Genomic DNA, 26,420 nt, shown 5'->3' with positions numbered 1-26,420 from the left:
AGGAAGGTGAATGTTTATCTGTGGATTTTCTCCCTGCAGGCACGTCTTTCAGGGAAAGCAAGAGAAAAGCTTTTTCAGGCAATAGCGGACCAGGCCTTACAATAAACGTAGTAATGCAATTCACAGATGCAATAAGCAAGACATGTTGAAGGCAGCAGCATGTAATTACTGCCAGAGAATCAATGGAGGCAGGATTAAGGCTCCGGTTTCAAATCAGCAAGGCAAGACAAGCTACCCTAACCCCCCCCTCATCAACATCATTTCACATTTGTAGTCCATTTCTACATATTTATAGTTCATTAGCCGTCTCTAATGTGATTGGCTGAGTAAAGTGATACATGTGAGTGGAAGACAATCTTTAGTGGATTGTATCCTTTACTTCGTTCAAAGCTTTTTTCCCTGCAAGGATGCCTGCTTTAGCAGGCATGGCCAGGTCATCTTATCTCATCCTCTAAGTGCTTCAGGTAAATGATACAGCAGCCATCAAAACAGCAGAGTGGATGCAAAAGCACTCTGCCTCTCTCTGCACAAAAGATATGTAGTACATTAGGAGTGTGTAACAATCGGAGTGAGATGGAAAGCTTTATATTTGTGTTCAGTACACAGAATATCTCTGTATACTAAATGAAAGATCATAAATACCATATTCCATTTCCGCTTACCTCGTATGCTAAGATAGCATTTTTACCGGGAATGGGTGAAAGGCAGTCGGCACATTTGACCATAACTTTAATTTTATATATTTTTTCGCTTAATAGAATTTGATTACATTGCATAAATGCATGATGATTGCATTTATTGTGAATGGCAATCTCGCTTGCTTCAAATAGAAGCAATCGTTCATTCATTCATTCATAAGTTTCCGGAAAATATCAGTTCCCAACTAAAAAAGAAGAATTCGAAACTGAAACCAAGAAAATCTAACAAAACATTCACAACGGTGATGGGAGGGTCACAAGGGTGCTGGAGTCTATCCCAGCTGTCTTCAGGCGAGAGGCAGGGTACACCCTGGACTGGTCGCCAGCCAACAGCAAACAGCCAACAACATAGGTAAGTTTCCGGAAAATATCAGTTCCTGACTAAAAAAGAAGAATTCGAAACTGAAACCAAGAAAATCTAACAAAACATTCACAAGGGTGATGGGAGGGTCACAAGGGTGCTGGAGCCTATCCCAGCTGTCTTCAGGCGAGAGGCGGGGTGCACCCTGGACTGGTCGCCAGCCAACAGCAACCAACAGCCAACAACATAGGTAAGTTTCCGGAAAATATCAGTTCCCGACTAAAAAAGAAGAATTCGAAACTGAAACCAAGAAAATCTAACAAAACATTCACAAGGGTGATGGGTGGGTGACAATGGTGCTGGAGCCTATCCCAGCTGTCTTCAGGCGAGAGGCGGGGTACACCCTGGACTGGTCGCCAGCCAACAGCAACCAACAGCCAACAACATAGGTAAGTTTCCGGAAAATATCAGTTCCCAACTAAAAAAGAAGAATTCGAAACTGAAACCAAGAAAATCTAACAAAACATTCACAAGCGTGATGGTTGGGTCACAAGGGTGCCGGAGCCTATCCCAGCTGTCTTCAGGCGAGAGGCGGGGTGCACCCTGGACTGGTCGCCAGCGAACAGCAACCTACAGCCAACAACATAAGTAAGTTTCCGGAAAATATCAGTTCCCGACTAAAAAAGGCGAATTCGACACTGAAACCAAGAAAATCTAACAAAACAGAGAGTCAAATTGCATGTTCATTCATTCATTCATTTTCTAACGCTTATCCTTACGAGGGTCGCGGGGCTGCTGGAGCCTATCCCAGCTATTTTTATTTTTATTTTTATTTTTATTTTTATTTTTATTTTTATTTTTATTTTTATTTTTATTTTTATTTTTATTTTTATTAATAATTTATTTAACCAGCCAATGTCGACAAAATATTACTATTTTTTTCTCTATTTTTATTAAATAGTTCAGAGTAACTATTACCCTAATATAATAAATACATTTTATTAATTATGTTTTTTATGAGTAAGAAATATCATTTACAGTGAAGAAAATAAGTATTTGAACACCCTGCTATTTTGCTATTTCTCCCACTTAGAAATCATGGAGGGGTCTGAAATTTTCATCGTAGGTGCATGTCCACTGTGAGAGAGATAAACTAAAAAGAAAAATCCAGAAATCACAATGCATGATTTTTTAACAATTTATTTGTGTGATACAGCTGCTAATAAGTATTTGAACACCTGAGAAAATGAATGTTAATATTTGGTACAGTAGCCTTTGTTTGCTATTACAGAGGTCAAACGTTTCCTGTAGTTTTTCACCAGGTTTGCACACACTGCAGGAGGGATCTTGGCCCACTCCTCCACACAGATCTTCTCTAGATCAGTCAGGTTTCTGGGCTGTCGCTGAGAAACACGGAGTTTGAGCTCCCTCCAAAGATTTTCGATTGGGTTCAGGTCTGGAGACTGGCTGGGCCATGCTAGAACCTTGATATGCTTCTTACGGAGCCACTCCTTGGTTTTCCTGGCTGTGTGCTTCGGGTCGTTGTCGTGTTGGAAGACCCAGCCACGACCCATCTTCAATGCTCTGACAGAGGGAAGGAGGTTGTTCCCCAAAATCTCACAATACACGGCCCCAGTCATCCTCTCTTTAATGCAGTGCACTCGTCCTGTCCCATGTGCAGAAAAACACCCCCAAAGCATGATGCTACCACCCCCATGCTTCACAGTAGGGATGGTGTTCTTCGGATTGTACTCTTCATTCTTCTTCCTCCAAACACGCTTATTGGAATTATGACCAAAAAGTTCTATTTTGGTCTCATCTGACCATAAAACTTTCTCCCATGACTCCTCTGTATCATCCAAATGGTCATATGCAAACTTAAGACGGGCCTTGACATGTGCTGGTTTAAGCAGGGGAACCTTTCGTGCCATGCATGATTTCACATCATGACGTCTTAGTGTATTACCTACAGTAACCTTGGAAACGGTGGTCCCAGCTCTTTTCAGGTCATTGACCAAGTCCTGTCGTGTAGTTCTGGGCTGATTCCTCACCTTTCTTAGAATCATTGAGACCCCACGAGGTGATATCTTGCATGGGGCTCCACTCCGATTGAGATTGACCGTCATGTTTAGCTTCTTCCATTTTCTAATGATAGCTCCAACAGTGGACCTTTTTTCACCAAGCTGCTTGGTAATTGCTCCGTAGCCCTTTCCAGCCTTGTGGAGGTGTACAATTTTGTCTCTGGTGTCTTTGGACAGCTCTTTGGTCTTCGCCATGTTACAAGTTAAAGTCTTACTGATTGTATGGGGTGGACAGGTGTCTTTATGCAGCTAACGACCTCAAACAGGTGCATCTGATTCAGGATGATACATGGAGTGCAGGTGGACTTCTAATGGGCAGACTAACAGGTCTTTCAGGGTCAGAATTCTAGATGATACACAGGTGTTCAAATACTTATTTGCAGCTGTATCACACAAATAAATTGTTAAAAAATCATGCATTGTGATTTCTGGATTTTTCTTTTTAGTTTATCTCTCTCACAGTGGACATGCACCTACGATGAAAATTTCAGACCCCTCCATGATTTCTAAGTGGGAGAAATAGCAAAATAGCAGGGTGTTCAAATACTTATTTTCTTCACTGTATATATTTGTAAGAAATGTTTTATTTAAGGTAACAAAAATAATGGGTACAAAAAAATTATGTGTACATACAATATTATATATATGAGGCTCTAGCACACCAACGCTACCTTAGTGAGGATAAGCTGCATAAAAAAATGGATGGATCGATAGATGTATATTATATATATGTTTTTATGTCAACAGAAACATACTAGTCCAGGGGTGATAGACGAGTATATTGTGAAGGTAGTGTAGGTCGATCGCATGGCATTAAAATAATAGACGTCAGCCTATCATCCATCCTCCCTATGACATCTGTCACTGGACTGACATCCAGGACAGCCGGTCTGGCGTCTTATCTGTTCTGACACACGGGTCACCAGGCATCCACGTACAACCGCACCGACTGTTGCAAAGCTCTACAGTAGGAATCTCCTAGAGTTAGCCTCGAATTTATTATTTATCACAATGTTTTATTCGAACTTCTGGAGCTGGTCGCAGACGCAATGGGTATGTAGCCGTAGTGTCATTTTCTGAGTACTTGGTTAAAATACACCTCATTAGCCACGTTTACATGAGGAGTTTTTCTCTTTCCGAATGGAATCTTTCCGAAAGCAATGGTTTACATGGAAAGGAATATTCCAATCTCTTGTCTACGTGCGCCGCTATAATCAACCAGAATAGTCAATGGGGCATGCCCAGTAAAACGTAAACATCAACATCACGTGATACCGACTTCCTTGAGTTTTTCTTTCACTTTTTGGAAAAACTCCGTGTTGCCAGTTTTTCGTTCGTCCAGTCTTGGAATTTAGTTTGAATGAAAAACAAACTTCCCGCAGAAGTCCAGTACCGATTGCTCGCTTCCATTTTTTTAAATCAAAGAATGTCTGGAGCTAGTCGCAGACTCAATGGGAACGTAGCGTTGGTGTAATTTTCCGAGTACTTGGAAAGACTTGGTTAAAACACACCTCTTTAGCCACGTTTACATGAGGAGTTTTTCTCTTTCCGAATGACCTTTCCGAAAGCAATGGTATCCATGGAAAGGAATATTCCAATCTCTTGTCTACATGCGCCGCTATAATCAACCAGAATAGTCAATGGGGCATGCCCAGTAAAACGTAAACATCAACATCACGTGATACCGACTTCTTCGAGTTTTTCTTTCACTTGTTGGAATAACTCCGTATATCCAGTTTTTCATTCGTCCAGTCTTTGTTTATATTTTCGGGTGTCTGGGAACTGGAGTAACTGGATTAACACGATTTATTTTTTACGGTACAAAATGATGCATTCGTTTCGGTTGGACTTTTTGGAAGCGATTAATGACAAAAACCGAGGTTCCGCTGTACCACAGAAATGCAGGTCCAGACCATCACACTACCACCACCATATTTTACCGTTTACTGGTATGATGCCTTTTTCAGAGTATTTTCTCGAAGATGCTTGTAAAACTGTCATGATTCTGTAGAAATTTAGTTTGAATCAAAAACAAACTTTCCGCAAAAGTCCAGTGCCGATTGCTTGCCTCATCTCGAACTGCGTGTTACGTCATATCTCAGCATTCGCTGAAAGAACGCACCCGGGAACAGGAAAAGATCAAATTCAATCTTGCTAATATTTTATAATTAAACTCGGGACATGTTTTATATAGATATATATTTTCTTTTTGAATAAAAGTGGACTTGTGAATGGCGTATAGAAGGGTTTAGATTCTGTTCCACAGATGGCGCTAATGCACACCAAAGCTGCTTGCCAACCGCCAATAAACAACAGAAGAAGAAGAACGCAGTCTGACAACTTTCCGATTGAACGGGTACAAGATACCTCAATCGGATTGGGGAAAGGAATATTCCATCCTTGGGGAATACGATGATATAGTCATTCGGATTGGGATTTTCTTTCGGAATGAGGTGTATACAAAGGTTAGATTCTTATAACCCGAATGGAATTGGAATATTTGGGTCCATGTATACGTGGCTATTGTTGTATGTTTCCAGCCACATAAGCAAGTCGTGTTTACATACGGAGGTAGGTTTCTTTAGTGCTTTTTGTCCTTCCTCTGGTTTTTCATCTCCCTGTCTCCTCCAGATCGAGGACCAGAACCATCTGTGCCCAAACACTGGAAACAGTTGTTCCTTTTGATAAAGTGCAAATGAGCTTCCCTGTTTGTTTTCTTTTCCTGATTAAACTCAAGGATCTGAACAACGAAAGTCCAGCGCATAGACCATCCCATCCCAGAGGTCGTTCATTATGACCTGTGGATGTGGACGATGTATCACACTGCAGTGGTTTAACCTCCAACACATCAATCCTAGGACTGGGATTCTAGCAATGCTAAAACGTATTTGCCGTTTACCAGGCATGTATTCTCTTCATATTTCTAAGACGTCACAGTGCTGTCGTATCACATCAACGGCAGCTCTTTAGAACTTAGTCCTACGCAAGAGAGGTCGGTCTGCGATGTTGTCTCTGGGTCAGAGGACAAGGAATATGAGGTAGGAATTTTCAGGCAATAAAAAAAAAAAATAACCGAAAAAGATGGAGTAACTGAGATTGATTAGGGTGAAAAGTATAGATGACTTATTATATTGGCTCACATCCTTGAAGTAGTGAATTACGACACACAAAGAAATGAAAGAAGAGCTCTATTATCCGTGGAATGGGGCCCCAAGGAGGGGTTCAGTTGAATGAAAATCAAAAGCATCAGCGTTGTTTTTTTCATAAATATTTGCACAGATTTAAATCATAAAATTGAATGTTATATAGTGGAACCTCAAGTAGTTTGGAAAATAAATTACCTGCAAAAAATGTGACTTATACTCCAGTGCGACTTATGTATGTTTTTTTCTAGCTAATTATGCAATTTTGGCCTTGTGCGACTTATACTCCAGTGCCACTTATGTATGTTTTTTTTCTACCTAATTATGCATTTTTGGCCTTGTACAACTTATACTGCGGAGCGACTTATAGTCCAGAAAATCCGTAGTATTTTACAAACAAGTAGTTTGTAAAATAAATTACCCGCAAAAAATGCGACTTATACTCCAGTGCGACTTATGTATGTTTTTTTTCGACCTAATTATGCATTTTTGGCCTTGTGCGACTTATACTCCGAAGCGACTTATAGTCCAGAAAATCTGCAGTATTTTACAAACAAATAGTTTGTAAAATAAATTACCCGCAAAAAATGCGACTTATACTCCAGTGCGACTTATGTATGTTTTTTTTCGACCTAATTATGCATTTTTGGCCTTGTGCGACTTATACTCCGGAGCGACTTATAGTCCAGAAAATCCATAGTATTTTACAAACAAGTAGTTTGTAAAATAAATTACCCGCAAAAAATGCGACTTATACTCCAGTGCGACTTATAGTCAAGAAAATCCGTAGTATTTTACAAACAAGTAGTTCGTAAAATAAATTACTCGCAAAAAATGCGACTTATACTCCAGTGCGACTTATGTATGTTTTTTTTCTACCTAATTATGCATTTTTGGCCTTGTACAACTTATACTCCGGAGCGACTTATAGTCCAGAAAATCCGTAGTATTTTACAAACAAGTAGTTTGTAAAATAAATTACCCGCAAAAAATGCGACTTATACTCCAGTGCGACTTATGTATGTTTTTTTCTACCTAATTATGCATTTTTGGCCTTGTGCGACTTATACTCCGAAGCGACTTATAGTCCAGAAAATCCGTAGTTTACAAACAAGTAGTTTGTAAAATAAATTACCCGCAAAAAATGCGACTTATACTCCAGTGGGAATTATGTATGTTTTTTTCTAGCTAATTATGCAATTTTGGCCTTGTGCGACTTATACTCCGGAGCGACTTATAGTCCAGAAAATCCGTAGTATTTTACAAACAAGTAGTTTGTAAAATAAATTACCCGCAAAAAATGCGACTTATACTCCAGTGCGACTTATGTATGTTTTTTTTCGACCAAATTATGCATTTTTGGCCTTGTGCGACTTATACTCTGGAGCGACTTATAGTCCAGAAAATCCGTAGTATTTTACAAACAAGTAGTTCATAAAATAAATTACTCGCAAAAAATGCGACTTATACTCCAGTGCGACTTATGTATGTTTTTTTCTAGTTAATTATGCAGTTTTGGCCTTGTGCGACTTATACTCCGGAGCGACTTATAGTCCAGAAAATCCGTAGTATTTTACAAACAAGTAGTTCGTAAAATAAATTACTCGCAAAAAATGTGACTTATACTCCAGTGCGACTTATGTATGTTTTTTTCTAGTTAATTATGCAATTTTGGCCTTGTGCAACTTATGTATGTTTTTTTCTACCTAATTATGCATTTTTGGCCTTGTGCGACTTATACTCCAGAGTGACTTATAGTCCAGAAAATCCATAGTATTTTACAAACAAGTAGTTTGTAAAATAAATTACCCGCAAAAAATGCGACTTATACTCCAGTGTGACTTATGTATGTTTTTTTTTCTACCCAATTATGCATTTTTGGCCTTGTGCGACTTATACTCTGGAGTGACTTATAGTCAATCCGGCATCAAAACTCACCCCAAAGTGATGTGAACGCAAGTTAATTTACTAGCTTAAATCGTGACTGGAATTACACCTTCGTTAGCCTGTTAGCATCTATCGCCAGCCTGACGAGCAGGTTATAATTCCACCTGGTCAGCCATCATCTGACATTAGCATTCATTAGTGGCGAGTACCATACAATATGTGTGAGGCATATTTGGGCTGACTGAGTCGTGAGTGAGCAATGGCAATTGAAGAGAGAAAGGTATTTTTATGCTTGTATTTTTAGGGAGGGTACCCCTACAAGAAATAACAGCCTCTTTCCAAGTATCGCCATTGTGAGTAAACAATGGCGATACTAAAAAGTGCATTTCCAGTTGAACTGTTGAAAGCTGAAATAGAGGTCAAAAGAGACGGGATACTCACATCGCCAGCGGTCAGCAGGGCGCCGCCAGCTTCAGACATGTTCATGTAGTTGTTGTTGTTTTGGAACTGAAAAAAAAAAGAAGAGACAAAATACAATCAACTCGCCGCTCTTGAGATTCCATCGCGTCGTCACCTTCACAGTAGGCACCTGTCACTCAAAAACACCCTCCGCTGCGTGTTTACACACTGCCTTGACCCACCTTTAGCGCTCACACGCTGCCACTTTGACTGATTACGGGCCCGGCGAGCCCGGCGGATTCAAACAAGAGCAGGTGATGAGAATCTGCTCTTTTGGGCGTGACAGTTAATGATTGCTTGCATCACAAAGTATCGAGATGCAGTAGCAGCTTATTAACTTCACGTAACCTGAGTGAGTCGTGGTACCAGAGGTGGTGGAGTGGAGAAGAAAAACACATGATCTACATCCACAAAACTGGAAGAACAAAGAAAACAAAAACGCCATTCAAACCACAATTGGAAACAAAGCAACCCCAGCAAATGTTATCAAGTAAACAAAAACACTAATGCAAAAAAAAAAAAAAGACACGGTTTTGAAATAAATACTGTTCCTCTACTGCTAAAACCTACTGAAGTAAAACTTTATTTAAATTCACAAAGTCCAGCTTCTCGTACACTGCCTTGGTTATTGTACGGCCCAATAGTGCGCCGAACAAATTCGTTGAGTGCCCAAATAAAGCATCGGATAAAGCAATGGATTGTGATTCTTTTAAAATTTGGACACTATAGACGGAGAAACATAACAGTGTTTATAACGGTGATTGTACTTGCTACTGAAGTATACAATCAAGTACAAGAGAGCAAGTACCATTTTTTCTGGACTATAAGTCGCACAAGGCCAAAAATGCATAATTAGGAAGAAAAAAATATACATAACTCGCACTGGAGTATAAGTCGCATTTTTTGCGGGTAATTTATTTTACAAACTACTTGTAATTAATTAATTATTCACACCATTTTTTTGTTGATGGCTAGTCGATTACCTTCAGGATTTTTTTGTAGACAGCAGAATTAATGGTTTCATTTATCACAGCAAGCCGTCCATGTCCTGAAGCAGCAAAACAGGTCCAGACCATCACACTACCACCACCATATTTTACCGTTTACTGCTATGATGCCCGAGTATTTTCTCGAAGATGCATGTAAAACTGTCATGATTCTGTAGAAAGTGTGTTTTTTGTTTATATTTTCGGGTGTCTGGAACTGGAGTAACTGGATTAGCACGATTGATTTTTTTACGGTAAAAAATGATGCATTCGTTTCGGTTGGACTTTTTGGAAGCGATTAATGACAAAAACCGAGGTTCCGCTGTACCACAGAAATGCAGGTCCAGACCATCACACTACCACCACCATATTTTACCGTTTACTGGTATGATGCCTTTTTCAAAAAGTTCAACTTTTGTCTTGTCAGACCATAGAGTATTTTCTTGAAGATGCATGTAAAACTGTCATGATTCTGTAGAAAGTGTGTTTTTTGTTTATATTTTCGTGTGTCTGGAACTGGAGTAACTGGATTAACATGATTTTTTACGGTAAAAAATGATGCATTCGTTTCGGTTGGACTTTTTGGAAGCGATTAATGACAAAAAACGAAGTTCCACTGTACCACAGAAATGCAGGTCCAGACCATCACACTACCACCACCATATTTTACCGTTTACTGGTATGATGCCTTTTTCAGAGTATTTTCTCGAAGATGCATGTAAAACTGTCATGATTCTGTAGAAAGTGTGTTTTTTGTTTATATTTTCGTGTGTCTGGAACTGGAGTGACTGGATTAACGTGATTTTTTACGGTAAAAAATGATGCATTCGTTTCGGTTGGACTTTTTGGAAGCGATTAATGACAAAAAACGAAGTTCCGCTGTACCACAGAAATGCAGGTCCAGACCATCACACTACCACCACCATATTTTACCGTTTACTGGTATGATGCCTTTTTCAGAGTATTTTCTCGAAGATGCATGTAAAACTGTCATGATTCTGTAGAAAGTGTGTTTTTTGTTTATATTTTTGTGTGTCTGGAACTGGAGTAACTGGATTAACCCGATTTTTTACGGTAAAAAATGATGCATTCGTTTCGGTTTTACTTTTTGGAAGCGATTGATGACCAAAACCGAGGTTCCGCTGTACCACAGAAATACTACTTGGATACAATTTAGAGTAATCAGTCACAATACATGTTGGATTTCATGTTTTTGCTCGATGAACCGCAGCTCTTTGGGCCGGAGCACTCATGCAGCCTCAGGGCATGATGCCACCATGTCGAATATGGTTTTGTGTTGCCAGCTTTTTTGACAATAATGGCTGTGTTTTGATTCATTTTCAGTGCATAGTACTTCTATACCCCCATAGAACCTGCACACTGACGACTCTAAAGTATATCCAAGTTTACGTTCAATAGTATTGTCCCTTGAGAAAAAAAACAAAAAAAAGGCCCCTTGTATTAGAGTAATGGTCGGCGGTGAGTGCCACGCTGTGAAGACACAAAAGTGTTTAAGACAGTCGATAAGCTATTAAAAACCAAGCACTTTGCAAAGAAATAACATGTTTTCACAACCTCCGGCACCCCCCCACCGTCACCCCCCCCCTAACGCCCTATCCCGCCCCTGCGCATAGCCTGCTGCAAAAGTGGCAGCCACTTCCTTTCTTTGGGGACACAAGCGTGGTGAAAGGTCGGAACAATAGGACATAGAATGAAGAATTATGGGCTAGCAGCTGCAGCACAATGCACCTCTGTGTGGAGCGAGGGGAACCAGGCAGGCCCGACCCACGCACGACCCAATTGTGAAGTAGGAAAAAGAGGGGGGGGTTGGTAGAAAAATCATGACATGTTTCTTCTGCGGGAAAAAAGTTTTCCCATTTCCAGGCATGTCTATTGTGTGTTTAGACGTCTCTTCAAACATCACCGGGAATTAATGAAGAGACGGAAAAATAAAATGACCTCTTATCTATTGCAGCGAGGCTAAACAATAGTGGAAACAAATTAAGATCAGAGCCGACGGAGAAGTGCATTAATATATTTCTCTAGCCTTTTGTTCCCGTTTTTTTTCTTGTCCTCCTTTTATTCTGAGCGGTTAGTATGTGAATGTAATTACCGAAAAGGACTTGGGCTAATCAAGTAGGAATGGTATCCATTAATTAGTCTGTGCCCTGGAGAGAGAAAAAGAACATGGAAGGGGGGGAGGGCCGGAGAAGCCGTGTTAACAGCGTTCCGCATCAACGGGTAGCGGTGTCAAAGAAGCAGTTGTCGAGAGCAGGTGGGTTTTTTTTTTTAGCGTGTTCTGGTGTCATCATACCTGAGGATGCCCTACTGAACTTTCGGTCCGCGAGAATTTATGAATTTGTACGACGTCGACTAGAAATCTGGAGACTTGGCACTCATCTGGTAATTAACCCAAAGCTGAACTTATCTCGGAAGTGTGCTACCCCTTCCGCGAGATAGCAAATTGGGGTCTGAGAGATATCTGAGCGAGAGGAACATTGGTCCAGATGATGGCAGCCGATAACGCAAGGCTGTCTATACATTTTTAAGACGGGGTCCGCAACCAGCATTCAAAGGAAATATGTTTTTGGGGTTTAAAATAAGTAAAAAAATAAGTAATAATAATAATAAAAGTAATATAAATAAATAAATAAATAAATATAAATGAATATTATATATTTTTTATAATTTTTTAATGAATATTAAAAATATTATAAATTAATATAATATAAATATAAAGTCTGTGGATTTTGCAGAAATAATGTATATAAGATGACCCCGTTTTTTGCTAAACATAACTTTAAGTAAAAAAAAGTAATAATAATAATAATAATAAAAGTAATATAAATAAATATAAATGAAGATTATATTTTTTATAATGTTTTAATGAATATTAAAAATATTATAAATAAATATAATATAAATATAAAGTCTGTGGATTTTGCAGAAATAATGTATATAAGATAACCCCGTTTTTTGCGAAACATAACTTTAATTAAAAATAATAATAATAATAATAATAATAAAAGTAATATAAATAAATATAAATGAAGATTATATTTTTTTATAATTTTTTAATGAATATTAAAAATATTATAAATAAATATAATATAAATATAAAGTATGTGGATTTTGCAGAAATAATGTATATAAGATGACCCCATTTTTTGTGAAACATAACTTAAAGTAAAAAAAGTAATAATAATAATAATATAAAAGTAATATAAATAAATACATATAAATAAATATTATAATTTTTTAAATAAGTGTTTTCATGAAAATTAAGAAATATTATACATAAATATAATATAAATATAAATATAAAGTCTGTGGATTTTGCAGAAATAATGTATATAAGATGACCCCGTTTTTTGCTAAACATAACTTAAAGTAAAAAAAGTAATAATATTAATAATATAAAAGTAGTATAAATAAATAAATATAAATAAATATTATACATTTTTTAATATTTTTAATGAATATTAATAATATTATGAATAAATATTATACAATAAGTCTGTGGATTTTGCAGAAATAATGTATATAAGATGACTCCAAAGACATGACAACCCCAAATTTTTATGACCCTTTTTTTTGGGTGGAGAAACTATTTTTAAGAAGAAAATAAATCCAATTAATATATACTTTTTTATTATGGGTGCACTATAAATTTGATTTGAGGAATTGTGACATAATACCCATAAAATATTCATTCATTCATTCAGCCTATCCCAGCTGTCTTCGGGCGAGAGGCGGGGTACACCCTAGACTGGGAGCCAGCCAATCACAGGGCACATATAGACAAACAACCATTCACACTCACATTCGTGAGGATAAACTGTAGAAAATGAATGAATGAATGAATGAATAATTGATCGCTAATTTTCCTCATAGTCAATGAAGGATATTCAGTCAATTGCCTCCATTCTATGCACATTTCTAGTCAAGCCAATTATTCCAACATGTCACACACGACTGTCTCATGAAGATGACATGCAAATGTTTCTAAATCAGTAAGCCACGTGTCATAAAAAAAACAAACATCAGAGACTAGCATAGCAAAAACTCAGACATGAATTGAGATGTTCACGAGTGAAGTCAAAGTGATAATTAGTGTCGTGACAGCCCCCCTGTGGCATATTTATTGGGTTATTTCAAGGAGGCCCCTTTAAGAGCGGTTGTAGCTAATCTCCACAGAGAACGGCGAGAGGACTAACACGCCGAGAAAACATCCCCCGTCACCTGTATCAATCTTCGCCATTAAAAGCTGTTTCGTGTCGCCGACCAGCAGGAGCCAAAAGCCTGAGTGGAGATTAGGATTGTTACTTTTTTTTTTTTTTTTTTCCTGGAATGGGAGTTTGGTGTTCATGTACGTGGTGATGGAGTCCAATGCCAGATGAAATGAAGTGTGATTGGACGGGACGTGCAGCTGATGGTAAAATAGATCAGGGCGGATGTGAATAGTTTTTTTTTAAATTATGTCGAAATAAAAAAATGGAAAAAATGTCGAAAAAAAAAAAAATAACATACAGACGTGTGAAAAAGTGCTCGCCTCCCTCCATGAGTAGCAACAACTGCAATCAAGCGTTTGTAATAACTTGCAATGAGTCTTACAGTGCTATGGAGGAATTTTGCAGAATTGTTGTAATTCAGCCAAATGGGAGTTTTTTCCAGCATCTCAATAGGATATTTATATTTATATTTATATTTATATTTATATTTATATTTATATTTATATTTATATTTATATTTATATTTATATAATTTATATAATTTATTATTATTATTATTATTATTAATATTATTATTATTATTATTATTATTATTATTATTATTATTACTATTATTATTATTATTATTATTATTAAATGTATTGTATGTAGTCCGGATCTGAACCCTATTGAGATTTAACATTTATTAAATTATTATTATTAAATTTATATATATATATATATATAAAATTCATAAAATAATAATTTATTATTATTATTGTTAAATTATATATATATTTAATAATAATTAATTATTATTATTATTATTATTATTATTATTATTGTTATTATTATTAAATTTATATATATATAATTAAGAATAATAATTTAATAAATGTTAAATCTCAATAGGGTTATATTATATTTCATATATATCATTATTATTAAATTATATATATTAAATAAATTATAAATTATAAATTATAAATTATAAATTATAAATTATAAATTATAAATTATAAATTATAAATTATAAATTATAAATTATAAATTATAAATTATAAATTATAAAATATATATATATATATATATTTAAATATCAAGATGTTATTGAAGAATGCATTGAAGAAAAATGCATGTCGGCAGCGTCTATCAGCTGTGGTTGGTCGGTAGCTCTTGGTAGAGTAGAGTAGCAGTACCAACACATTACCTTAGAGTATTAAAAGCTTACATGACTGCTGAGCCTGATGTGAAAAGACAACCAACGTCTATTTAAACACAACTAGGCTCCTATAGCTGATGTCATATTCCCTTTTCTTCCATTCTGCTGTGTCAATTTTGATTTGTTTCCTCCCCCTGCTCTGCTTTCTCGCCTCTTCTTTGAAATCACAACGTAGGGATAAGAGTATGAAAACTAACTCTGCTGGGAAATAAGGTGTTTTGCAGCTATTATCCCAAACAAAATTATTTCAACCTCAAGGTGAACACAATATTGCACCAATATGACCCTGCGTCACCGAGAAATATGATGGAGTAACCGCACAGATCTGATGGGAAGCGGGAAGAGGAGCATCGATATCAGGATGTGTTCAAATGGAATAAAAATCATCAGCACAATAGCAAATTAAGCAAAAATTAAACAAAAAGTCATAACAAATTAGCTAATTGAACATTCTTCCCCCCCGGAATGAAAACCACCAAACTAATTCAATCACAGACCCCCTTAGTTCCAAAATCCCAAACTGCTGACATGAGATTTTGCAGTCGAGCTTGAACGCAATAACCGCAGCCTTGCGCCGGAGGTTCTCTGGGACGGGACATTTATGCTAATATGTTCCGCAGTTGTCACCATAAAAAAAAGTCGAGAAAAAGCAGTGCGGTTTAAAACACGCAGTCATTCACTTTGCGCTCTTTTAGTTCAAGCTTCCTTTCAAGCTCCGGCCAGGATTGATTGTAGAGTTGCATAACTGGTATATATCATTATACCATACTGAACATCTGTATTTTTTCCCAGAATAAATCCATTTCCCTTTTGCCTCGACTCCATCGAGGCAGCTAAGCCCACAGTCAAATGGCTTTTGAAGCATCTAAAACAGCGGTCTCAAACATGCGGCCCGCGGGCCAAAAGTGGCACGCAGGACACTACTTTGAGGCCCCCGCCTTGATATGAAAGTTTAATGTTAGTGCGGCCCGCGCAAATTTGATACGGATGCTGTATGGTATCATGTACCCAGAAAAAATTATTACGTTTGATTAATGTTCATGTTAAAGGTTAAATAACTGTTAATAGTTATCCTCCCTATCCGTGTGGAAGTGGTAAGTTTTTGGCTATTTAAGTTTAAAGGAAATAACTTGAAGGCTACCGTTTAGGTCGCTAGCTCTCTAGTTTGCGAGTTAGCATGTGTCTCAAGACCCTGCAGTTGCGCAATATGTTGTAAATAAAAAGAGTATAAATGTGACTATAGTCGTGTTTTGTCATGTCTACAGGGCTCTAATAATGCTAAGCCCACAGTCAGAGGGCTTTTGAAGCATCTAAAAGAGCGGTCTCAAACACGCGGCCCGCGGGCCAAATGTGGCACGCAGGACACCAGTTTGAGGCCCCCTCCTTGATATGAAAGTTTAATGTCAGTGCGGCCCGCACAAGTTGGATATGGATGCTGTATGGTATCATGTACCCAGAAAAAAAAATATTACGTTTGATTTATGTTCATGTTAAAGGTTAAATAACTGTTAATAGTTATCCTCCCTATCCGTGTGGAAGTGGTAAGTTTTTGGCTTTTTAAGTTTAAAGGAAATAACTTGAAGGCTACCGTTTAGGTCGCTAGCTCTCTAGTTTGCGAGTTAGCATGTGTCTCAAGACCCTGCAGTTGCGCAATATGTTGTAAATAAAAAGAGTATAAATGTGACTATAGTCGTGTTTTGTCATGTCTACAGGGCTCTAATAATGCTTTGTTCATTTTAATCTGAAAAAAATAATTTGTCTACCCACCAACTATATGTGGTTTCTTAATTTTTAATTATTTGCAGTTTTATTATTATTATTATATTTATTTATTACTGATTGATTGATTTTCTTTATTTTTGATTTTATTTTGTGTAGAAAAATAAAATTGAAGATATTTGAGAACAGTGGAATGTTTTATCAGAGCTTTTCTTGTAGAAAATCGGAACCAAAGCAAAGTTTATTAATTTTTCTGTTTTTAATAAATGCGTTTTTTTTGGTTTTTTTTGGAAAACCTGATGCGGCCCTGCGTGCCTGGCCACGTTATGCTTCAAATTCCGCTGCCTCACTCGCAAAATATACTAATCAATAAATAATCACTGTTTTGTAGTTGACTACAACCTGTTATAACTCAAAAATATGCATATGTAAGCAATTTTTTTTAATATATTTTCCTTTTTTTTAAGTTGAATGGCTACATTAAAAATATAAGTCGTTCATAAGGTGCATTCATGGGTCGCATTGTACGCCGATCTCTGGGTAATAGGAGTTTAAAGGTGACTATAGGGGTGTTATTTCATGTCTAGAGATCTCTAATGATCCACCCTCAGATGACTTCAGGCGAGGGAACACCGTGGATTGGTCGCCAACCAATCGTAGGACACATATAGACAAACAACCACCAAAAACTACAAAAAGGTAACCATTGTTATTGTAGGAGCTAACACCTAAATGTACTACTTTACTGCTAATTTTACCAGCTCAATTGGGACCACAAGTCTAGTGTCATGTGACTACATGGTCCCAGCATGTACTGTATGAAAAATGCTCGCAGTTTTTGGAAACATGTGTGCCACATTTCTCACATAAGGATTATGAATGACAGGCAAAATGTAAAAAAAAAAATTACATTGCACCCAACACTTACACTTACTACATTAAGGTTTTTGTTTTTTTATTGTTTTTTGTTTTTTTTAAAATAATGTACCACGTACCGAAGTACGGAAGTACGAAAAGGAGTACGAAGAAGTAGAGCTTATTAAATCCTACCCCTCCATCTGGTACTTTTACCATCAGTAACTGTTACATTTGTTCACTTCCTGCTTTCCGAGTATAATTTAAGATTTTTTTAAATAAAATAAAATAAAATAAATTTTTGTCACGTACCGAATTACAAGGTGACAAGGTGACAAGGTGACATTTGTTCACTTCCTGCTTTCCATAATACAGTTTAAGGTTTTTGTTTTTTTTTTATTGTTTTTTGTTTTTTTTAAATAAAGTAGTACGAAGTACGAAAGCACCAAAAGGAGTAGGAAGAAGCAAAGCTTATTAAAAACTACCCCTCCATCTGGTACTTTTACAATCAGTAACTGTTACATTTGTTCACTTCCTGCTTTCCATAATACAGTTTAAGGTTTTTTGTTTGTTTGTTTTTTTAATAATGCACCTTGTACCGAAGTACAAGGTTACATTTGTTCACTTCCTGCTTTCCTAATATAATTTAAGTATTTTTAAATTAAATTAAATTAAATTAAATTAAATTAAATTAAATTAAATTAAATTAAATTAAATTAAATTAAATTAAATTAAATTAAATTAAATTAAATTAAATTAAATTAAATTAAATTAAATTAAATTAAATTAAATTAAATTAAAAAAATAATAATAAATTAAATTTAGGCACATGCCAAAGTACGAGGTACTAGTAAGTATCAATATAGTGATATAAATAGCACATCATGACTGGTTCAAGACTCTTCATCCTTGTATTTAGCAAACATCAACTGCTTGTATTGTTTCTTGAATTGGCTCATCGTTGTGCATTGTTTGAGGGTCTTACTCAATCCATCCCATAGTTTGATTCCACATACTGAAATGCTATGGCTTTTTAACAAAGTGTTTCAAATGTACTTCTTCCCTGAGATCATATTTCTCCTCCCTTGTAGAGAAGTATTGGATGACATTTTTAAGTAATTGGTTATTTTTAGCCTTATGCATTATTTTAGCTGTTTGAAGACGAACTATATCAGCAAGTTTTAGTATTTGTACAAACAAATAAAACAGCCGTGTATCCTGGCGGGACACAATAGCAGATTTCCCCTGGTCATACAATCTCATTCAGCAGAATCATTCTACAGCTCCCTGGGTCCTCACAGGGCCCATTCACGCCCAGCAGGGCGACCGTGGCTGCAGCGCTGAGCTGACATATACGACCGCATTTCCTCCTATGTGTGCCGCGCTCCATTTGTAAAGTAACTCCGCAAAAAACCAGCACGTCCTCGCAGCGGGCTGTGCAAGCTGCGCTCTGATGTGCTGCTGCGGAATCAATAGTTAATTCAGTTTAAAGCTAAAATCATTACTCCGACAGCCCAGCACTGTCTTCCACTATTACGACCGCTGGTCTTCAAGTGAACTGGCGCCGAAGGGAAGTGTGACTGTTATGGAGAAAGAAAAAAAATGGAGGTCTCAGTTTAGTTCGGCGTGTGTGTTGATTATCTCAGCTGCAGCAACTGACCAGACAGCGCCATTGCCTTTGTGCAACACAGGGACACACTTTAAAATCACACTCACATTGTTTGAGTTGCTTTTACACTACATATTAATGGTAATGGTAATGGTAATGGTAATGGTAATGGTAATGGTAATGGTAATGGTAATGGTAATGGTAATGGTAATGGTAATGGTTTTATTTCATTTGAACATGCATCAGATTACAATTGAATGCATCCCATAATCAGTTCCCAGTTCCACATGTCCAAAAGGAGTAGGAAGAAGCAAAGCTTATTAAATCCTACCCCTCCATCTGGTACTTTTACAATCAGTAACTGTTACTTTTGTTCACTTCCTGCTTTCCTAGTATAATTTAAGTTTTTTTTCAATAAAATAAAATAAAATAAAATAAAATAATTACATTTTTGTCACATACCAAATTACAAGGTGATAAGGTGACAAGGTGACATTTGTTCACTTCCTGCTTTCCATAATACAGTTTAAGGCTTTTGTTTTTTTTATTGTTTTTTGTTTTATTAAATAATGTACCTCGTACCGAAGTACGGAAGTACCAAAAGGAGTAGGAAGAAGCAAAGCTTATTAAATCCTACCCCTCCATCTGGTACTTTTACCATCAGTAACTGTTACATTTGTTCACTTCCTGCTTTCCTAGTATAATTTAAGATTTTTTAAAATAAAATAAAATAAAATAAAATACATTTTTGTCACATACCGAATTACAAGGTGATAAGGTGACAAGGTGACATTTGTTCACTTCCTGCTTTCCATAATACAGTTTAAGGTTTTTGGGTTTTTTTAATTGTTTTTTGTTTTTTTTAAATAAAGTAGTAGTAACAGTAACTGTTACATTTGTTCACTTCCTGCTTTCCTAGTATAATTTAAGTTTTTTTTTAATAAAATAAAATAAAATAAAATAAAATAAAATAAAATAAAATAAAATAAAATAAAATAAAATAAAATAAAATAAAATAAAATAAAATAAAATAAAATAAAATAATTAAATTTGTTCACTTCCTGCTTTCCATAATACAGTTTAAGGTTTTTTTTTTGTTTGTTTTTTGTTTTTTTTTATAATGTACCTCGTACTTCGGTACGAGGTGATGTGACCATCCAATGCTATAATGGGTACCATAGTAAGTGTCAATATAGTGATATATATAGCACATCATGACTGGTTCAAGACTCTTCATCCTTGTATTTAGCAAACATCAACTGCTTGTATTGTTTCTTGAATTGGCTCATCGTTGTGCATTGTTTGATTTCCTTACTCAATCCATTCCATAGTTTGATTCCACATACTGATATGATATGGCTAGCATAACGTAGTCCTAGCATAGAAGTATATTGCCATATATAAGTAGATAAGTACATATTGACATGCAAAATGCAACAAAGAAGGATCATTCGGTCAGAAATGACAAGATTGACTAAGAAAACAAGCGATGAATTTATAGTCTAGTGTTGAAAGACAAGCTATTGTTGTGATGCTGTAATTCCTCTGGGCTGAGGTTATATTCGGTAGACGCGGCACACAAGACGAGATTGATGAGACAAACAGGCCAGGGGGCGAGCACATTTGTAAGATTTCATTTAATGCATCATGGAATGAGATCTGACTGCTTGTCTTTAGTGCTTGCAGATGTAACCATGACAACTGAGAGGGTCTTAAGGGGGCCTCCATCACCGATATTTTGAAAGATCACAGAGTACACTATCATGTTTGATTTATTTTTTACTGAAAATGCATCGTTTTTTTTCCCCTTAACAATACTGGATCCTCTAAGGCGGGGGTGTCCAAAGTGAGGCCCAGGGGCTATTTATGGCACAAAGTACTAAAATGAATAAAAGAATACAAGACCAAGCTGAAATATCAAATACAGTAATCCCTTGTCATTTTGCGATTTGAATTTCATGGTTTTTCAAATACATTTTAAAATGATCACTTATCAATAGCCTCACACTGTCCATAAAAAACAACTCCCCCAGTGCGAAAGTGTGAGTCTATGATATGTCTTATTTTTGTCAAATTTTTTGTGTCTTATTTTCTGCTATTATGTCTACTATATTGACTATATGAGTGTAGAAGCAACTATAGGGGTGTTATTTCATGTCGCCAGAGCTCTAAAAATGTTAAAAGCCGTATAAGGTTGTCTTATTTTTGTCTAATATGTCTTATTTTCTGTTATTTTGTCTACTATATTGGCTATATGAGTGTAGAAGTTACTATAGGGGTGTTATTACATGTTGCCAGAGCTCTAAAAATGTTAAAAAGAGATGAAGAAGATTGTCTTATTTTTGTCTAATGTGTCTTATTTTCAATTATTTCGTCTACTATATTGGCTTTATGAGTGTAGAAGCAACTATAGGGGTGTTATTTCATGTCGCCAGAGCTCTAAAAATGTTAAAAGCCGTATAAGGTTGTCTTATTTTTGTCTAATATGTCTTGTTTTCTGTTATTTTGTCTACTATATTGGCTATATGACTGTAGAAGTTACTATAGGGGTGTTATTTCATGTCTCCAGAGCTCTAAAAATGTTAAAAAGAGATGAAGAAGATTGTCTTATTTTTGACTAATGTGTCTTATTTTCAATTATTTTGTCTACTATATTGGCTTTATGCGTGTAGAAGCAACTATAGGGGTGCTATTTCATGTTGCCAGAGCTCTAAAAATGTTAAAGACCATATTAGGTTGTCTTATTTTGTCTAATGTGTCCTATTTTCTGTGATTATGTCTACTATATTAGCTATATGAGTGTAGAAGTTACTATGGGGGTGTTATTTCATGTCTCCAGAGCTCTAAAAATGTTAAAAAAGAGATGAAGATTGTCTTATTTTTGTCTATTGTGTTTTATTTTCAGTTATTTTGACTGCTATATTGGCTATATGAGTGTAGAAGTGACTATAGGGGTGTTGTTTCATGTGGCCAGAGCTCTAAAAATATTAAAAGTCGTAGAAGGTTGTCTTATTTTCGGTTATTATGTCTACTATATTGGCTATATAAGTGTAGAAGTGACTATAGGGGTGTTATTTAATGTCTCCAGAGCTCTAAAAATGTTAAAAAAAGATGAAAAAGGTTGTCTTATTTTTGTCTATTGTGTCTTATTTTCGGTTATTTTGTCTACTGTATTGGCTTTATGAGTGTAGAAGCAACTATAGGGGTGTTATTTCATGTCGCCAGAGCTCTAATTTTATATTGTGGTAATGTGGTAAGATTTTAGTCAAATTCTGATGTCCAGTTTACAGTTTCTACTGGTTCTTACTGGAATGGTTGATCTGTACTCTCATCTCTTAACGAGAATAGTATAGTGTTAAACCAACCACACTAAGATTTGCCATATGCTGCTTATATAGTCTTGGCTTAGAGTCTTGTTTGCATTGTTTACAATGCAATGTAGCCTGAGCTCAGTATGTGTAGGTCAACATCCAACACCCCCCCCCTCCCCCCTTTTTTTGGGTTCCAAGCTGCCTCATGCCCTTGCTACACTTGAGAGACAATCCCACAAGAAAGCACGCGCTAAATGGGGCACCATCTTTGATCTGATGGGGTGCACAGCCATTGGCCGGCAGCCACAAAAGGAGCTTAGGAGATGAAGAAGGCCCTGAGAAACATGGTGTAGCTTTCTCACAATGGCCGCCGCTGCTGCATGGACACTGCGGGACTCAAAAGGCAACGACATGAGAGGCCTGATGGTGGGCTCTTGTTGTCGCAGCTTGAGCCCCCCCCCCCCACACCCCTCTCCTCCACTGCCCTGTCTTCAGATTCTGTTTGTTCCCCCGGAGCTTTGAAGGCACTCCAAGATGCAATCTGAAGCAATGTTGTTTTGTTGAAATGTTTACTAGGCTAACCGTCAAGTTCAACAATTAATTAGTGGACGACTCAATAATTTTCTACCTTAACCTTCCTCTTGTGTTAACTTTCTGGTATCAACTCTTATGTTAGCGGGCGGGTTTTGACCCATGTATTAAATCAGCTATAAAATACACTAAAAACAATAAGTTACCATCAAATTTAGGCTTCCTCATCCATGAAAATGTTAGTTTTAATACTTTTGGTGTATATTTTTGGGCATGAAGGCCATTTTTTGTCACTATACCCCTCCATTTCAATTTCCAAAAATGGTAAACTGAACCTCAAAAGAATCATATTAATAAATTGAAGGTTCTTTTTTTTAACCTGGCTATTACTGAGGGCTATAGAACATATCTCTTAAATCAATTAGTTTTATTTATTTTATCATTTTAGTATTAATCACTAAAGAAACATCTATGGTGTTCAGGTGAATTTTGGCCCGCGGGCCGCGTGTTTGAGACCCCTGATTTAGGGGTACCAAAATGTGGTATAGAGATTACATTTGGTAATTGATAGCCAGGGCTTTATTTACCACATTGTATATTTTTCTAACCGAAATAATGATTTGGAGTGCATGAGAAATTGGAAAGGACCACAAGGTCGTTTATTGACAACAGCAACAGAACCAATGTTGTATAGCAGATTTTTCACACCGACAGCTGAGTAGCTCCGATAGCTTTGTATCGGAGTTGATACAAAAAAATAATATCTCGAGATTGCCTCCAGCCACAGGCGTCAATGGCAATGTTTTCTGACTTGGCACTAATGACACACAAGCGGTTATTTGCTTTTATGCACCAAACACCTGGCGACAAAAGGGGACTCGTCCGTTAGAGGGATTGTTTGCAACCGTTAGGCAGCTGCCCCCGGGCGCTAACTTGCTACCCTTCGAAACGTGCTACAAGCAATAGTAAGCCACTCCCCGCATTAGTTATGTTTGTTGTCGGATAATAAAAGCAATTTGGTTACTAAAGTGTGTTACCATTGGAAGTATATTTTTTGTTGAAAAAAAGTACTCTTAAAAAGGACCTTTTTACACTTTTCTGACCTATAAATGTAGTTAGAATGTAGTATTCTCGTGTTAAACGATGCCAAAGTTTCAAATAATGAGGTTTGCGTATTTGGAAGTTAGCTCTGAAAAAAGTTTGGGTTGGCTCAAAACGCTTGGTTTAAAAAGGCGTGGTTAAACTGGCCCTTTGTGACATCACAGAGAGGCAGACTTTATTCATTCATTTTCTACCGTTTATCCTCACGAGGATCGTGAGGGGTGCTGGAGCCTATTCCAGCTGTCTTTGGACAAGAGGCGGGGTACACCTTGGGTACACCCTGGACAGGTCGAGGCGGACTTCCTTATATATAAACTCTCTGCCCTTCCCCCAAGCGCTGCTCCGCTCTTTACTTGCTAGCAAAACCTCGAAAGGGAACACCACATTTGTTTACAGTTCCTAGAGACGCAACCATCAGGCACAAGTCGTTGGAGTTGATCAGTGTCCAAACTGTGTTTATTTTGTGTAAGTCATTGCGCTTGTCTGTCTAGCATTATAGCATGCTAATGCTAATATACCATACGTTGCTAATAGCCTTTTCCCACCACAATTAGTGAGTCTACCCAAGTTTTTGACACACTAGTAGTCCCGCAAAAACACATTTCACGTTACCGATGCTTTAGAAAATGCTAAAATGCTAAAGCTACCTACCATTGAGAGACATCTTGAACTTCAGACTGTCCAATCTCTGCATCCGGATCGGATTCATGATCCAACACATATGACTGTATGTTAGAGTCGGACATTTTAAAAAGATAAATCGCCGTTTATTATCAACTCTTGTGTGACCCACCACAGCAGAGTGGGCGTGCCCGGAGGCGGGGCGTGGGTGGAATACATCAAAACAAACCGTGTTTGTGGGAACCATGAAATCCAAAGAAATACGGCTGAATAGGTGCAGATTCGGACTCAAGATAAAGCTCTCGCAACACACACACACATATTTCTGGTTTCCCACTGTGCTGTTACTGGCTGATGCACTTTTTAGAACAGGCTTTTGGATGGCAGAATCAACACAATACACAATTTCCTAGCCAAAAAAAAAACAAAAAAACGGAAAGCAGGTTTTTTGAACATGTGTGCAGACTTTTAGTACATGCTCATTTAGGATTGCAGTCCATTTAAGCCAGGGGTCTCAAACTCAATTTACTTGGGGGCCACTGGAGCTCGAGTCTGGGTGACCTGACCTCCAAAAAAAAAAAAAAAACGCATTTATTAAAAACAAAAAAAATTTAAAAACTTCGCTTTGGTTCCATTTTTCTACAATAAAAGCTCTGATAAAACATTCCACTGTTCTCAAATATCTTTTTATTTATTTTTCTACACAAAATAAGATGAAAAATAAATAAACAAATCAAGAATAAAGACAATCAATCAGTAATAAATAAATATAATAATAATAATAAAACTAGCTAGCGACCTAAACAGCAGCCTTCAAGTTATTTCCTTTAAACTTAAATAGCCAAAAACTTACCACTTCCACACGGATAGTGAGGATAACTATTAACAGTTATTTAACCTTTAACATGAACATTAATCAAACGTAATAATTTTTTCTGGGTACATGATACCATACAGCATCCATATCAAACTTGCGTGGGCCGCACTGACATTAAACTTTCATATCAAGGCGGGGGCCTCAAACTAGTGTCCTGCGGGCCACATTTGGCCCGCGGGCCGCATGTTTGAGTCCCCTGATCTAAAATGTCCCTAACCCTGACATAATGTAAATCTTGTGATTTATTGCTACAAATACACTTCAAATTCCGCTGCCTAACTCGCAAAATATACTAACCAATAAATCATCAATGTTTCGTGGTTGACTACAGCCTGTTATAAACCAATAAATATGCATATGTAAGCAACATTTCAATAGCATGTGACGTCATTATCGTTTGCACTTACGTTTATCGTTTGGTTTCTAAACCTCGCTAATAGCAACAAGAAGGCATTTCTACAGATTTGAGATTTTTTTTTTATTTCGTTGTACATGCTCATGTACATGATGGATTATATAAACAGAAAATGTACATGTGTCACCTGTTAAGAATTTAAATTCTATTTTTTTTTTTTGCTAGCTGAACATTGCTGGGCGCTGTGGCTTAGTTGGTTAAAGCGCCTGTCTCGTAAACAGGAGATCCTGGGTTCGAATCTCAGCAGTGCCTTTTTTTTTATGCAATGATTTCGGCTGTTTTTATTATTTTTTTTATTGTGTGTAGATTAAAACAGACCGTGTTCATGGGAAAATCCAAAGAAATACGGCTGAATGGGTGCAGATTCTGGAAGAACTAGAACGCTTTCTGTGC

General features: G+C 36.8%; 1 protein-coding gene and 1 non-coding gene across 2 annotated transcripts in view; one reads left to right on the top strand and one right to left on the bottom strand.

Moving 5' to 3' along the window:
* Positions 1-26,420, bottom strand: part of tox3 (TOX high mobility group box family member 3) — a 73,295-nt gene that overhangs the window by 23,312 nt on the left and 23,563 nt on the right. The window contains exon 2 of the mRNA XM_058088838.2: positions 8,552-8,617. Within this exon, the coding sequence (XP_057944821.2) occupies positions 8,552-8,617 (66 nt within the window). The remainder of the gene's footprint in view (positions 1-8,551; positions 8,618-26,420) is intronic.
* Positions 26,206-26,279, top strand: trnat-cgu (transfer RNA threonine (anticodon CGU)). The gene has a single exon. It is a non-coding gene; the product is annotated as a tRNA-Thr (tRNA).

The sequence above is a fragment of the Doryrhamphus excisus genome, linkage group LG13, assembly GCF_037039965.1.
Source record: "Doryrhamphus excisus strain RoL-2023G ecotype Guam linkage group LG13, RoL_Dexc_Guam_v1.1, whole genome shotgun sequence".
Classification (NCBI taxonomy): domain Eukaryota; kingdom Metazoa; phylum Chordata; class Actinopteri; order Syngnathiformes; family Syngnathidae; genus Doryrhamphus; species Doryrhamphus excisus.
Note: the sequence above shows the minus strand (reverse complement) of the source record. Positions and strands in the feature narration are given on the sequence as shown.